At 28.6% G+C, this 17,417-nt stretch overlaps 1 protein-coding gene across 1 annotated transcript in view; it reads right to left on the bottom strand.

Moving 5' to 3' along the window:
* Nucleotides 1-17,417, bottom strand: part of LOC106462067 (alsin-like) — a 75,387-nt gene that overhangs the window by 34,357 nt on the left and 23,613 nt on the right. Inside the window, exons 8-19 of the mRNA XM_013921949.2 lie at nucleotides 16,192-16,357; nucleotides 15,220-15,348; nucleotides 13,138-13,266; nucleotides 12,463-12,533; nucleotides 11,776-11,842; nucleotides 10,714-10,916; nucleotides 9,574-9,735; nucleotides 6,828-6,994; nucleotides 4,684-4,793; nucleotides 3,522-3,599; nucleotides 2,355-2,500; nucleotides 640-810 (exon numbers count right to left, since the gene is read on the bottom strand). Of these exons, the coding sequence (XP_013777403.1) occupies nucleotides 640-810; nucleotides 2,355-2,500; nucleotides 3,522-3,599; nucleotides 4,684-4,793; nucleotides 6,828-6,994; nucleotides 9,574-9,735; nucleotides 10,714-10,916; nucleotides 11,776-11,842; nucleotides 12,463-12,533; nucleotides 13,138-13,266; nucleotides 15,220-15,348; nucleotides 16,192-16,357 (1,599 nt within the window). The remainder of the gene's footprint in view (nucleotides 1-639; nucleotides 811-2,354; nucleotides 2,501-3,521; nucleotides 3,600-4,683; nucleotides 4,794-6,827; nucleotides 6,995-9,573; nucleotides 9,736-10,713; nucleotides 10,917-11,775; nucleotides 11,843-12,462; nucleotides 12,534-13,137; nucleotides 13,267-15,219; nucleotides 15,349-16,191; nucleotides 16,358-17,417) is intronic.

Genomic DNA, 17,417 nt, shown 5'->3' on the forward strand with positions numbered 1-17,417 from the left:
AAGTGTAATTTATATCTATTTCCTAATTTTTTATGGTGGTTACGAGGTCAGTCAAATTGACTAAACCCATATAGACATATGATAGTGAAAATAACAGATAAAATATAAAGTTTTTCTATAAAAAAAAACGTTTGATAGTTATCTGGAGGTTATTAGGAAGTCATAAATATTTTGCATGTGAAATTTTACAATTTTCTGATGCATAAAAGTATTTCTAATCTGAAAATCAAAATTACTTTACATGTTGGATAGTCAATATTCAAAAAGAAATAATGCACAAGCAAATCAATACTTAAAAAATCACTAAACTTAATAAAAAATCTGATACTTTGTGTTTGAAAGTCTTGTAATGTTTACTGATTATCTACAAAATTTTGTGAAGATACCCAAACAGTATTAAAAGTTATAGTATGAAAACTATAACAGGCACAAAATGATTACAAAGTTGGTTGCTGTGATCGAGCCCATAGTGAGATAGTTAATAGTGCACAGTGTCCTGCAGGTTGTTTTGGATGTATGACACACTACCATGTGTCTTGGAAAGTATAAATTGACCAGTGGTATGTTTTCAGATTTTCATTTGTTAAAGTTATAAAATATCATAGTTATTTTTAATAAAACAAAGTAACATTAGTATACTTTTTCTTTGACTGGACTTCTTTCTTTCTTTTGTTGACAGCAACAGCCACAGCTTCCCAAGCTCGTTTATTGTCAACAGCAGCATTAGCCCCTTGAATGCATAATATTTCTCTACACTGGTCAAATATATCTTCCCACTTCTGTTCAGCTGTCACACAGAGTGGCTGGTTGCTGGAGAGAAAACATTTGAGTGTTTATTACATACTAAATAATGAATCTCATTGAAAACTTTCCAAACTGCAACTGACTTAACAAATATCTAAGAATATAAACTATGTACCACATCTAACTTTACAGAAAAGGACTGTAATTTTAATATAGATTGTGAATTTTGTTTGGAGTTAATATCCAAAGTCCTCAGTATTCTTGCATATTAACTTATACAAATGCCATTCTTATTAATTTCAACTTAATCATTATCCTCTTTGTAAATTCTTTGTTGTTTTTTTAAACAACAGCTGTCAAAAAGCTAAAAATAAGCAAGTTATTTCAGATACATCTCAAAAATTGTTGGATATATTTACAATACAAGTTTTAATTGAAAAACTACTACAATGAGTAAACTCTGAGGTCAAACCCAATAACTTTCTATTAATCTGCATGTTTATTGACACAAAATTATAATTTAACATATAAAGACAATACTTTCCAATTGTAAGGGACAACTTAATAATACTGGCTTGTCTATGACAAACAAAAACAAAATACAAGCTCATAAAAAAATATTTTATTAATTTTAACTGCCTAAAAAATTAAGTAAATATTCAAAAAAAGGAGAATAAAAAACATAAATGACTGAAAAGAAAAAGATGTTAGTTTTTTAATGTTTTTCTCTCATGACTTGTTTTATTGTTTTGAAATGTCCAAAAATAGTTTGTTTTTTTATCAGCTCGTGCTCTTTGTATTGTTTATTGTAGATAGAACAATGCTCTGAATTATATGGGTCAATTGTTTCTATTCATCAAAACGTGTATTGTCTTGACCTGTTCCTACAACAACTCAAATCAAGCATGTCTTGATATAATGCAAGTATATTTGATAACTCCTTAAAACTATCTTTAAAAAATTCTGCATTCAGTAGGACACCTATAAAAAAGTCATGGAAAGAACAAAGTCTTTTTACTGAAGCATTTTTAAGTGTTAACAAAACTATATAAATACAATACTTTGTTCTGTAAATGAAACAAAATTGCAAATACAGTCAGCACTACATTTTTTAATATCTATGCAGTCTAATTTGACTAGCTTGATGATCTGTTATGTACAGCATATCTTAAGTTGTTGTTGTTTTTTTTTTAACAACAACACTGAATGCTAATGCCTTGGCCTAGATGAGTTTCTGTTTCCAGAATGTAATGGTTTTATTACAGTTAATGTGCAGTAATATTTGTTATGATATGCTAACAAAAGAAAGGGCTCAATAAAAATAATAGAGCTGATCTAGCTGGAACTTTCTACGTAAGGTAGTGTGTGTACATACAAACACAAAATATATGATAAGCTTTGTTCACAGTGCAGAAATACAAAATTCTACTTTCCTTTTCACTAATCCAGCAAGTCTCATGAGACTTGAAATAGAATAAAACTAAAGTACTTATCTTATTTTGTTACTACATTTGGGCTTACAATTTGAGAATATAAACTTTTTCCCTTATATCTGTATCATACTTTAATGTAACAATAATTATTTCATTTTTCACTTATAAGGATCTTACCCAAAATGTTTCCTTTGATCAATCTCTGGAGAGATTGAAGGTGTGCCTGGAGATTTATGATATAAACCACTTAGCTTGATGGCTTCACTCCATGATCCACTGAACGTTCCCTCTATCTTGTCTCCGTTAGACATGTATAGGGTTCCCTGTGCATAAGAATAATGATGAATATGTTTTATGAACCATAGTAACTAATCTGTATTCCAGTTGATAAAAACTTATTGAATGATCCTTGTAACAATTAGCAAGAAACATAAGAGCTATAAATTATTTCAGAAATATAGTTTGAATGTAAAAGAATTATAAAAAAAAATGCATTCTCTAAATTATCTTTCACAACATACTGCACAATAGGGGCTCATACTTTCAACAAGACACACAACTGCCACTAAAAATGAGTCCAAAATCATACTTTTAACTACAATTCTTAACAATTTTGGAAGTGTAATAATTTAAACAAAAAATTCGTTTGTAATCAGATTTTAAACATTCAATGATAAAATTATTAGACCCATCTAACAACAAAGACATTATAAAAATACAAAAAACTATAAATTATTATTATATAGTCAATTGATCACACCAATTAATATAACCTGTACCCAAACTCAGTGTTAAATAATCATACCTATATCTTAGCAGTTACAATGATATAACAATAAACTCAATATCAAATGGCAAAATAAACCAAATTATCATTAGTTATGTTGGTATAGCAACTCGCAAGCATTTTTTTTTATAACATAGCAAACTCAAATATCATGGTATTTAAGTTGGTTCAGCAACTTAATTTCACTTAAAATATATAAAGAAAAAATTAAACTATCATCGCAACTGATTTAGTTTAGCACCTAAGCAAGATTTTAAATTCTACAAAAACAAGTCTGCATTTAACTTTTAATCATCTGAAAACAATAAGAAATTGAGCAAGTATTTTATTCTCATATTTTAATATTTTAAAGATTTTAAAAACAGAGAGAAGTGCACCCACAAAAAAAGAATAGAGCCTGTTTTATACCCTTATTCACTATTAGAGAACAAATATAAACTATTATTACTAAACACAAATTCTGACAATTTTACTTACACCTTACAATCCTTTCTAAATTACATACTATTGTGTAGTAATATTAATTACATATGTTATTACTGTATCTTAGTTCTTACCTTCCCATTAAATATCCCACCAGGTCCCAGTTCACCTTCATAACAAGTATTGTCCTCAAAAATCATCTTTCCAAATCCCTGAAATCAGTGGCACATGTGATAGAACTTATTATCACTCTTTTATAATATTAGCAGTAAAAGTGAATATAATGGCATCAAAATATATACACATATATACTACAGGAAAAACACAAAACTAAATAAAACTGTACAAGTTGTTAATTAAAAAATAAATTCATTACATCACTTCATAACCAATTTATACCTATTGTTTGTATAAAGTTAATACAGGACTGTAGATAAGTTAGTATCTTCCAAGTTGAGCAAAGATTAATATTTTCCTCTCAAAAGTTAACAGAAATCAGTCAATCCATATTAATCCTTTCCTTTTCTTAAAACTTTGGAAATTACAAAAAAAATATTAACAAACTAAATGTACTATAAATAAAATTACTTTCATTGGAGTATAAAGTTGAAAAGTATTACATTTTCACAGACTACAACGTTTACATAATATATATACACGTACAAATCCTATAAAAAAAATAAAGACAATTATTTAACAAAATATAGTAAAAAACAATTGTACAAAACAATCTAGAAACAAAGTTTTATTCTTTTATTACATTTAGAAATTTAGTTAAGAATAATGCTGCAGTATAATGCAACAAAAATATTTCCTTTCATACTTTTCTAGGGTTCATTACACCAAAAAATATATTAACAAAAATAAGAAAAGAAATTCTTAATAAAAACTTTAAAAAATTTAGATACAACCCTTTTTTTGTCAATGTTTATTGTTTCTGTCATGTCTAATGCAAAATCCATTACATTTCCGTACATAAAGGTATACTTAACAGAACACTCATCCGGATTAAGTCCTATTATTAAACTGGATACTGTGCAGAAAGTTACAGTGTATTTGTTGGAAATGTTTATAAAGATCTAAATTTACAAAAGCCTAAAGACATTATTTATCTAGATTCTCTTCATGCTTTATGGGGATAAATAAACTTGATGATAATGTATTTATATAAAAATGTGTCCTAAATATAAAATTTTGAAACAACAAAAATACTTTTGCAGTGAAGAGAAAATATCAATCATTTAGATGTTGCCTAGAGTGATTCCAAAAAGAAATACAAACAAAATGTCAACTTACAGAAAGTTTGTCTAAGTTGAATGTTCCTTCATAATAAATGCCATCAATTGTAACAACCAAGCCCCTGCCATGCCGAAAATCTTCATGCCACATACCCATGTACTTTTCACCTATCAATTTATAGTTCATTCTTGAATTAAAAGAACTTCATAATAAATTAAAGTCAGCAAAATACAAAATATGATGTAAAAGTTTCCAAGAATTAGGTTTCTTCTATAAAGTTTATTTGGTACTTTTTACATGAAAAAAATGCTGTAAAAATGTAATGCTGTTGAATATTAAAATACACATACATACATACAGGGGTATAACTCACCATGCAACCTTTCATCAGGAAATTATCCAAAGATGACACCAAAACAACTTCAAATGTGTGGTGCATGTAATGCTTCTTGAATTATATTTAAGATACACTACCAAGTCACTTTCAATAGCTACTAACATGAAACTTATTCTACCATTAATATATATATATATATATAGAAACATACACACACCTCAGGACACTAAACACAGTGTTATATATACACACAAACATAAACAATTTGTTTTGTGTTCTGAGATTATTTTACATCTATTAAAAAATCAAATGACACAATGTACAGGAACTCGGTTATCATTTAAACCTGTTATAAATATCATAAGTACATAACTCTAAATGTACTAAATATATCATCACAAAATTGGGCAAGCTTTCATTAAACATTATAAGTTTGTTGTATATAAAAATATCAGATTTTTGAAGTATTTCTATTAAACTTTACGTGTAAATTTATGAAGCCTTTTGGTGAGTCAATTTGAATGAGAGAAATTTTTCATGCCAAGAATAAACATTTATTTTCACCTTACAGTTTTTATATTTCATTTATATAACTTTTGTTAGTATAACTTTATACTTCATTTCTTTATATGCTCTACCCTAGCACTAAATGCAGTGAAATCATCAATGTACAGTGAAGAAAACAAATAAAAATGTGAAATAAAATTAATATTACCTTTTTTTTCTTTCTAGAATGACTGAAGGTTACACCAGACAATTGCAATTATTTACTAAAATAGCTTCAGCTTTTTAAATTTTTCACACAATAAGTTTGCTTTAAATTTAATTTATAATACCCTTTAGTTCTCTAAAGTATGTTACAGTCAGTTTACCACAGGGGTAGAACTTTGTGTAAACAACCAATCAGGTTAAAATCACATGATGTATTTAGCTCATGCTCTTCTTAAGAAATGTTTTCTTTCATTTTTTGTATTTATCTTTTGTGATATAGCCTAACAAATATCTAATTTTTTAATTTTAGTTACTTTTGTAAAAAAAATATAATAAATAAATATATACTTAAATACAAGAAATTTTGGACTTACATTAGAGATGAAGCTTCTTTCAGCAATTTGTTATCAAAAGTGTACTTCTTTAGCACTAGTTTTTTTCATACTATATTAATTCTACACAAAATCATTAACATTCCTTTCAAATACGCATTTTTGGAGATAAAAAAATATATCAAGCACTAGAACTAGAATAGTGTGTCCCAAAGCTACTATAATTATACTGACTTTTTAACTAAGCAATAAATAGATTAAAATAATTCTGTTAACTGCTAGAAGCTGAACACAGTGATCGTAAACAATCTACTTACAAGTGGTATAAAATATCTTATGAAGAAAAAACTGTCCTTTCTATTGGTTATGAATAATCCAATATAAAAGTCAGAGAGAGAGAGAGAATGACATTTTTTTGGATGTGTGTCATGTGGGTTTGACATTTGTTTTTATATCCCAGTAAAGCAAAATTGTGGTATCTAAATTTACATTCTGGTTTGTCAATATGTATATTATTTGTTTTGCATTTGTTGGACATTCAGAAAATCATATAGGGGTAGAGAAAAAGTAAAATAATCAATTTGGATCACAGAGGCATCAACTGAAAAAAATACAGACTGATAATATATTTAAATATTTCCTTTTCAAATCAAGAAATTAAAACTTAGATAATAAAAATTTGACTATCAAATTATGTTTTGATACCAAGCTTATTCATATACGTTGACTCAATGATGAGGTTAAGATGCAGATGTTTAACAGTTACATTCAAAATTTAATCAAAGAATTTTATTCATAGGGTTATTAAATGTTTATCTTACCTCCGCGAATGCTATCCAAAACTCCATAACCTTCTCGTCGGTTCCATGACCACTGACCAATATAGATGGTGGATGGAGAAGACAAAAACTTTCCTTGCTTTAAAATGCCATGTCCATGACGCATGCCATCTTTGAAGTACCCTTCATAAGAATCTCCATTAGGATACCTGAATAACAAATATGGTTGAAAAACTAAATGTTCAGTTGTGATTAAAAAAACTTTAACAAAATGACAAACACATTACTGATTTAATTCCAGTTTAAACAATTTTAGTAAATTATGTTTAAGTTGACTTTGATACCTTCTCTCACACTTACTTTTTTCTCCATCAAGTATGTTAAAAAAATGTCAGTGTATTTAAACACCACTAAACAGTAAACCTTAAAATAACTCAGAAATATTTTGCACAAACAACCTGTCATGTCCTCCTATCTGAATTATATGTTATCACTAGGCCATTTTTTTTCAACTACATTGGTAGTTCTTCAGACACGTATTCAAATTATTTCTATATGCTATATTATTCAAGAAATGTTTTATCTAACTATAAATATCTCTAGGATTTATCACATCAAACTTTTACTATAATAAAGTTACAAACACTCAGCCCAGTTTGCCCCTCAGCGAGACTTAAAGCACAATATACATTAAAAAAACATATTTTCCAGACGAATTCTCCTCCCTTGCATTTACATTTACTCTTGTAATAATTCATGCTCCTTTATGAAAATTTCAGCTTGATTTGTCAAGAGCAGGGACTCCTCTGAAAAGTCTTCAGCAGACATGCCTATCTGACTTCATCCAAGTAGTTAATATTTCTTATATTATCATCAAGTTTGTTTTTTAAGAAATATTGAGGGCTCAACTTATGATTTTAAAAAAACTGTACAAGATAATACTTCACTTTACAAAAATTACTTTACATTCAATGAAGTACTGTTATTATTCTGAAATGCAAATTGAACCTTTAACCCTTTCTCTGCTAGAAGATAGAACTGATAACGCATGATTTTATTCCTCCTAACAGTGGAATGATTAACCAAATTACATGAAACTTAGCAAAAACCTTCTAAATAGTATCTAGTGAGACACTCTTTAAAAATAAAACATTCAAAATATTTCCTTCCATCTTGGAATTACAATTTGTTTATTACTAATCAGAAAGTTGCATTTTATATATCCAGACAGTTTCAACTTGCTTGATATTCAATAACATATTTCTTTTGATACTTTATTTTACCAAATGAAACAGTCATCACATTCTGACTGTACGCAATAAACATTACAGCAAAAATAGACAAAGATTTATCAGTGACCAAGGACCTCATATTTGAATATGACATCACTTTTACCTTTGTCAGGTTAAGTACTGACTTTTGCCAACAATATTCTTAGTCAATGTCATTTTATGTCTAATAAACATAGTTTGTTTTCAATAAAGAATAATAAACTTGAAAATAATATTAAATAAATATGGATTTGACTGACTGGAATATTTTGCTGTCGCCTACTCACTAAACCTAACCAAACTTATCTGATGTTTTGTCATAGAAGAAAATTTTTGTAGTTTTCAAACAGATATAGTTTAGTATATTCATATTTTCAAGGAGTGAAAACAATTTCAAAAGAAATTATAAAACAAATTTCAAATCAATGATTTGTCTCCAACTGTTATAAACTTCACACAAGAATCCTTTGTTCACACAAATAAAGCTTTGAGTAGCCAATATTTCAACCAATTAGTGTTAAAAATACTTATTTACTCTATACTGATGTAGATAGATTTGTTCTTTTGTCTTTTGTTAAGCTTAAAATAGGCTATCTCTGCTCTGCCCACCACAGGTATCAAAACCCAATTTTAATCATTATAAGCCCTCAGACTTATTACTGAGCCCCTGAAATGACTACAGAGAATAAAAACCATCAGAGAAATAAGACATGAATCACTAAGTTTAAGGGATGATAGTTTCTTAACAAATATAAATCTATACTTAGGGATGGGCAAAATTAAAAAAGAAATTGATAAATGTATTGTTTACAGGCTATATGTTTATTGTTTACGTTTGCTATAAAGAGAGAGCTTAAAGAATAACAATTCTAACATCAATGTTATTTCTTACATTTGAGTGAATGTAATACCCACTGGAGGGTTGTAACATTGTAATAAAATATGATATATCTCCATAAAAAAATTTTTTTCATAATGCTTCTGTTTACCAGCTTCAACACAAAGGATAAATAAAATTAATTTAAAAAAAAGCTGTTTTATTAGAAATCAACCATACATTTTATTCCTATAACCAAGGCTATTTGATATTAATAAAAAAAAGTACAATTATCATACAAAGTCCTTTCTCAAAATATGGAAATTTTTATTTAAAACACCTGATTTTAGCTCTTTCAATTTAAACTTAGGAAATATTTACTTAAAGGGTCTGTTACATATTTTTCTTTCATTGTAATCTAACATTGTGGTCATACCAACCATAAGAAAATGCTGTTAAAACGAATATTTTATAGTATATATATACATTTTAGTCAAAAATGTTTAACTGTATCTGTTAGCACAGCATCATCACGAATATCACTAGGTTACCATATGTCACTATATTTATCTCTCCTTCAATTTTTTGTAATGAAACTCTTAAAAGACATTAAAATACAATTTTCGTTTTTTATTTTTTTTTATTGTTCTCTCCTCAATGACAAGAAGATCATAGTTAAAAGCTGTTTTTTCTCACATACTTAACACAACCAAGTCCATTCAGCTTGCCTTCTTTCCACATGCCTTCATAAACCGTCTCTCTACCATCATCTGATGGTATTGTGTATGTTCCTTCACCATCTTGAACATTGTGTTTGAATTTTCCAACATAGGTTTTCCCATCAGCAAACATCAACTTGCCTCTAAAGAAACACATGAACATATCAAGTAAAATATTTTATCCCTAAAGTCACTTGAGCTTTTTCACCTCTAGAAAGAATAATAGTTCTTTATTTGGTCATTTAAAATCATACTCTAAAAACTCAACAAGTGGGGAAAGACTGAATGAAACAAAAATTGAAATATTTAACAATTTCTATGTTTATTAGAATATTTGTGCAAAGCTACACAAGGTTGTACAAATTAGTCTCTAAATTTGAATTGACAGACCACATGGAAAGCAACTTATCAAAAAGCACCCACTACCAACTCTTGGGTTACTCTTATCTGATCGACCAGTGAGAGTTAACTGTCACTCTTATATAGCACCCACTGCCCCAAAATGTATAACATGGGATGTGAACCATGAAACTTCAGATTCACAGTCTGAGCACACTAACCCCACCATTCCTGGACAGACATATTTCACAAATTAAATTTAATTTTTCAGTGACTAATTTTGCTATTCATGATTTTTTTCATTTCTCACTAATATCTCTAAATCTCACACCCACAATAGTTAAATCTACCAGACTCGTTGTAATGATCTTTCAATCCATAAAACATACAAGTATCAGAATTGCAAATTAGTGCATGAACATACTAATGGACATTCAATACATAAGTTTTAGCAAAAAATTTTTAAAACAATGAAGATTTTTGAAAGTCTTCATACATTTTCTGAGCATTAATCTATTTTTAATCAATGTACTACAGATCCATTTAAAACTGCTTGTACATCATGCTACAGAATTATTTCAAAATGAAGTACAAAAAATTAATTTGCTTATAAGTTAATTATTTTACAGCATCATATGTAAAAGCCCAAGTGCTAATCCCAACTTACTGACATCCTGAAACACCTTGTAAACACAATGAACAAGCTTAAAAACTCTTCAGACATAACACTGAAACCTCTCACATGTTTTGTCCTGCTTTATCACTTTCCAAAAGATACTCACGGACCATGTATCTTGCCACAAAACCACATCCCAGTATAAGTGGCATCCTTGTAAGTAGAGTGTTTCACAAAAGTGTAAGTTGCTTGTCTTGCCAAAGGAGGTGTGAGACGTTGCATGCTTATATGATTACTTCTTGTTGCTAAGCCTATGTGACCATCAAGTGTTTTCTTTATAGCATGGTTCAAGGCACAGATCCAGCCAGTCTAAAAAAGCAAAATGAAGACTAAGTTAAGAAACTCTAAAATATAAGTGACAAAGTATTAAAATATCAATTGCTTCAGTGAGGTTATTTTATATTTCTAATATATTGATCATAGTTAAATACATACATTATATATATATATATATGTGTGTGTGTGTGTGTGTGTGTGTGTGCAAAATACAACTAATATAAATAACAAAGTAAGAAAAATGTGAAAGTCATGAAATAAAGAAATTTGACTTTTGAGATAAATCACCTTAAAAAATTAAGGTTGTATTTTATTTTCTTGGTGATGTTTCAAGCAAATGTCTTTTTTTTTCAAGCCAGAAACAATCTATTACCTGAAGGCTTGTTTCTGGCTTGAAAAAAGAGCATTTGCTAGAAATGTTGCCAAGAAAATAAAATGCAACCATAGTTTTTTAAGGTGATTTCCTCCAAATGTCTAATTTCTTGATATAAAAAACAGCTGTGATAATGAGATCAACTCAGATAAGAGCTTTCAATTATACAAACAGTATTTTCATTCTTAAATATACACCACAAAATATACGGATTAATCTTTTATTCTTAAATTGAAACACATCAAACGTTTTCTTTTCTGATGTTTTTTCCCTTATGTGCAGTAAAATCAAGGATAATACATATAGGGTTTATTTTTTTATATGTATTAATAATCACACATTCTGATGTGTGTAATGACCTCAATTCTCTCATAAACAGAATATCGAGGATTTCTAATGGATAATATCTTCATATCTTCTGAATAACACAAACATTTTTTTTTCATGAATATTAACATTTTTATTTTAAAATAGTTGAAAGTTCACATAATATTTTCATAAAACTAACTAAATACCAACCTTTTCACTAGAGGTAGAGCAGGTTAGATTGAGTGTATCCTCTGGCATTGTCAACACAAAAGCATTTCTAAAAAAAAAATGAAACAATATATAAAATTTACTTGAATAAATCCTAATGTACTGTACTCCAGGTAAAACAATACTATACAGAAAGCAACAAATATAAATATTTTTACTTGTACAAATTACGCTTCAATTTTAAAAATAAATATTGTTCTATGAATCAGTTATTAGCTAAAGTAAACAAGTATAACAAAATTATTTAACAGTTTCATTGGTAAAATGATATGTATAGTATGCATGGAAACTAAAAGTTAATTTTACAGTATTGTCCAAGCTTGTTTCTAAATACCAAAGAATGTGAGATAAAGAAAGAAAAATCATTTTAAAAACCTATATACAGCTATGTTAAAAAAAATACAAATTAATGATTTAAATATCATCAATAAAAAAAACTTCCACTAACAAAAAATTACTGTTAGGGAAAAATCACTAGTAAGTTTATAAGCTGTAATGAAATTTCTTAATGTTATATTAAAGCATAATTTTATATTAAACATTAAATTTAATCATTATATTCTACGGAAGAGAACATGATTTGTACCAGAAAAGTAATTCACAACTACAGTAAACAGGGCTAAAAAGCCTTATTTTCATGTATAAATTATCATTAAAAATAATGCTTACTGGGAAACTTCTGTATCCTGTAGTGGCTCTACCCAAACAGTCTCTAATGCATGACTCTGGAAACCTCCAAACTAAAAATAAAACAACTACCTTGATGATCATTTATACATCAAAAAGGTAACAAAAGTATTTGATTCAAAAAATATAGTGACATAAATTACTAGTGTGTTTCAGCTTTCAATTTCAAGGACATGCAGGTTTTCAGCTTTAAATTAACATAACATGTGGATGCTCTTCTATTTTCAGAACTTGTGAGCCTTCTGCTTACAATTTTCAAGAGCTTTGGGCTTTAAGCTTTAGTTTACAGTGTTCAATTGACATAACTTGTTGACTTTCAGCTTTAAATTTATGGGACTTATGGATTTTGAGCTTTTAATTAACATAACTTGTAGGTTTTCTGTGTTTAAATTGCAGAACCTAAATTTCCAGCAATTTTTTTTTTATAAGATATGGGGCTTTCCATTTACATATTTCATAGAATTTGTTCTTTTCACATGTTAAATAGTTTATAACAGGCAATAAATAATTCAATGTTTGTAATAAAAATATTTTCTTTGGTACAATTTTACTTAAGTGTAAAAACAGGAAATTCTGAAACAGTTTCAAAGTAGAATCTATTAATTTACCAATAATTCATTAAAAGGCTCAAGAGAGTTAAAAAAATAAAGTACTTACATAGCTATGAACTAAAACATCACTAAACAAAATGAATGAATGTGTAGAAAACCTTCCAGATGACACAAGAGATAATGCATGAGATTTGCTTTCTCGCACAAGCCTACGAGATGCAAGACGAAAAGTATCCTGAAATTGTAAGAAAATAATATCATTAAAATTTCTTAACGTTTGAAATAAAAACTCAACCAACTACATTCTGGTAAAAAATACCATATTTTTCTGTTTCATGACGTGTTCTATATAGTAAAAAAATAAAATTTTGAAAAGATGACATCCAACCATCACAATGAAGCAAATCTATAATAAATATAAGTAAATGTTTTTACATAAGCTGTAAATATCAAAACATATTCATATCTGACAACAACTAAGTGACATTCTTGCTTTAAAAAACTTTAAAAATGTATTCACCACCTTTATTGGAAAATTCTATACTGTTACCATAAGCAGCAGCAAAATTACTAGATTTGAAAGAGAGTTTTAGTCTCAACTCAAAAACATTAACGTACATGTGTGAAAGGTGATGGTCCTGTATCCACTGGTATTGCTCTAAAGCCTTAAGGATTACAAAGTCAAACATTTAGTCACTGGGTCTTATCCCACTGAAAAAATGGAGTTTGTGATGAAAACCTAAGCAATAATGCCAAACATTTAACTTGTATCTGATTGGTTGTTAAACATCCATCATGACACATCATCATGCCAACTAAGCCAACAGAGCAAAGATACACAATCATATTGTTACTGAGACCACCCACATATTTTTGCTTACATTAACAATATTGTGTATTTTATGGTTTACACACACACACAGTTGCATTCCATTATCTTTAAATATTCTTTCAGTTTACTGCTGCCTAACAAAGACTGGAAACCTTATGGGTTAATAAAAACCTTTTTATTTAATATGATGTTCAGTCTGTTTTGTTTTTTTTTCAAATATGATAACACACACTGTATTATCAAGGTTAAAATTCTAAGTTTACATTGAAACTCACTAACATGGAAGTTGAAGCATCGGCTAATCCACTGTGAAGGCACAGAGGAATGACAAAGCTTTACTGACAGAAACTATGACCGTATAATTGAACTATAAATAATTCCATGAATGATCTTTGGCTACACGGTGGATTTATCTATGGAATTATTTATAGTTCAATTATAGAGCTATAGGATCTGCCAGTGAAGTTTTGTCATTCCCAAAGAGTATTGTTCAAAGCAACACATGGGATATCTGGACTAGTTGTCACAAATGTTGACTTGATAAGACTGGTGGGAAGGCAGCTAGCCAACAGTAACCACCACCAACTCTTAAGACTACTCTAATTGAATAGTAGAATTTGACTTTTACTCTTATAATGTCACCACATTCCCAAAAATGAGGAATGTGATTTTGCAGCAACAGGATGTGAATCATGGACTCTAAGATTCACAGTCTCGTAAGCTAACTATTAAGTGGTGCCCAGCCCTTCCAAAATAGTATGCTAATTATTTAGTTGCATCTTTAGCAAAAAAATTACATTGTAACAAAAATATCTATTGTTAGTAAGTTTTTGTATATTTGAAATAAAAATGCTTACCTGTTTGTAAAGAAACTAGAAAAAAATCCCTTACCATTATTGTTTTTTAATAATAAAAGCACAATTTTTCTTTGTGAATGTTATCACACTGTTGGGCCCGGTGTTTTTGATAAATTATCAAACAGATAATTTGAGTAAATAAAGCAAAAAGACAACATTCAGAAACCATTTGCCTCAACAGTAATGTTATAAAATTACTTTAGTTTTTAATTTTCACTGTATCTGTTACTAGCTCACAGATTCAGTAACTAATATAAGCATACACAATAGTTCATCCTGATAACTCAAGTAAAATCATTATCTTTTCACAGTATAAGATATCAAAACATCTGTGTTGATATTGCTTTATGAATCTAACACCACAGAATGTGAATGTTATCTTTCTCACAATCACCAATCAATTAATAACATAAATTGGCTGATCTTAGAATAGATAACCTGTGTGTGTTTAGTTAGCCGTGCTTTACACTAACAAGAAAAGGATTAAATTATAACTCACCACAAGTTTCTGAGGAGCATTATCCCAAAAAGTCTTGGTCTCCTCTGCTTGTTTCATGTTTCGATCCACATATTCTGACAACTGTTTCCATTTTTGAACTGTGTGCTGAATATCTTTCCCATACAAGTACTATTAAAAATAATGTATAGATGATTATCTTAATCAAAATAACACTAGTGTATACAAACTAATGTTGAAAATATTTTTATGTGATGTTGCTTGTAGCCTACTCAGGCTTGACTATAATACTCTTTTATCTGTATTTCTGGTGTTCAACTTACTACATTAAAACCCCAGCAGACTTCCTGTATCACTCTGAAAACAAATTACAAATATTTAGAAAAATCTAAACAATTTTAAACATTGCATATGAGCATACTAGAATAATTTATCAACTGATTAAGACTGCACAGAAGAAACAAGTCTTCCAGAAATCTATTTGACAGAAATATATTCTTGGAAGCCTTATCACAAAAGTACTGATACAAGAAAAGGCAAACTAATACAGTCAATTCTTTTAGACTTTGATAGACGATAACTAAAATATTTCCACAGTAGATTTTTTAAATGGTGTGTATTATATTTGAGATATACTTTTGTGTACATCAAATTGGAATTGGATAACATAGAGACTCTTAAAACTTATGAAAATCACTATTTTCATAATAGATGATCACAAAACTGTACTCAGGATTTGGGAAATATGTCATCTTTTTTTGCCAAAACAGTGACCTCAAATTATTTATCAGATAATTAATAAAAAGTTACTAAAAAGCTCCACTATATCCTGTACATTTGTCTATCTTGAATTTTGAAAAAGTTATCTTTTAGGCACATTTTACTGAAAGAAAAGTCCAAATATACTTTAAAACCTTATTATATTAACAGGTATACCAAAGTCCATAAACATCAAAAGGAATACAAAGCTAATGAGTACCATTTACACTGAAATAATTATAAATGATGACTCACTTTGGGAGATGTGGTTGTAAGTCTGGTGAAAAGTCTAATGTAATCTTTCACTCTTCGTAGTGGTAAAGATAAGAGTTGAAATACTATGTCTGCTGTTGATCTCTCGTCCCACGTCATTTCTCCTATTATGTCTTTAGCAGATGTTTTCAAAAGATTTGGTGATAAGCTGAAATACAAATAAAAAAGAACTGAACAGCTGTCTGAAAAGTAGTTTAAAGTTACTAAAGTTACGTTTGAGAATACTTATTTTTCTTAATATAGTGAAATTTAAAAGTATAAATTTTTTATAAAGGTTTGCTGAAATTCTGCTAAAAATTCCTGTTTTTGCAGATGAACATTTTATACTGATCTCACACAACCTTTAGATACTTTAATTTACACCATGAGAAATTTCAGTACACATTTTTTAATCACCTTTAAAAATAAGTTTACAAAAAACAAAACAAGACCGATGCAGCCTAATTTAAAAAAAATTACAATTACAATCATTTTCAAAGAACCTTAAAATTGACGTGTGCACAAACTTGCAAAGTGCCCAAACAGTTATAAGATGTTTAACATAAACATAAGAGAAGAAATGCTTATTTCAATGAGGTAATATTTTGATGTAGTAGAATGAAAGTTAAAATTACTGAAAAAATAATGAGACTTGAATTCTTTCATCTTTTAACAAATTTAAGACAGTAAAATTCACGAATTACTTATGTGCATTTGATGTATTTAGCAAAACAATTACTTATAAATATGGAAGAACAAATATTTTCGTTTTAAAAAGATTATGGGAAAAAAAATTCAGCATTTTAATCATGAATAGAAAACACTAAAAAATTAATAATACCTTGGTAATCATGAGAGTACAGAAACAAAAAAAACCTACAAGTTTAAAATAAACAAAATAGCACACTCATAATATTAAAAAAAGTTTTAATATATCTAAGAACCTGCAGTAGAACACTACTCTGTGACATTTTCTACTCAGTCTGACAAACAGGAAAGTCAAGAGCCAGCACGGGCTCCGGGGCAAACATTCTCGCTGGGCCCCCTTTCTCTCTCTCTTTCTTTTTTAACATTTTCAAGAATTTATTAAAAAGAAGATCCTAAATTAGGACCGCAACGAGCTCATAAACCAGACAAAATCATAGCAGCAGCCGTTTTTACCTCACAGTATAAGCGTAAAATCGTTAATAAAGTAACAACAAATCTATAAAGTAACAAATACATATTAA

The sequence above is a fragment of the Limulus polyphemus genome, unplaced genomic scaffold, assembly GCF_000517525.1.
Source record: "Limulus polyphemus unplaced genomic scaffold, Limulus_polyphemus-2.1.2 Scaffold1087, whole genome shotgun sequence".
Lineage (NCBI taxonomy): Eukaryota > Metazoa > Arthropoda > Merostomata > Xiphosura > Limulidae > Limulus > Limulus polyphemus.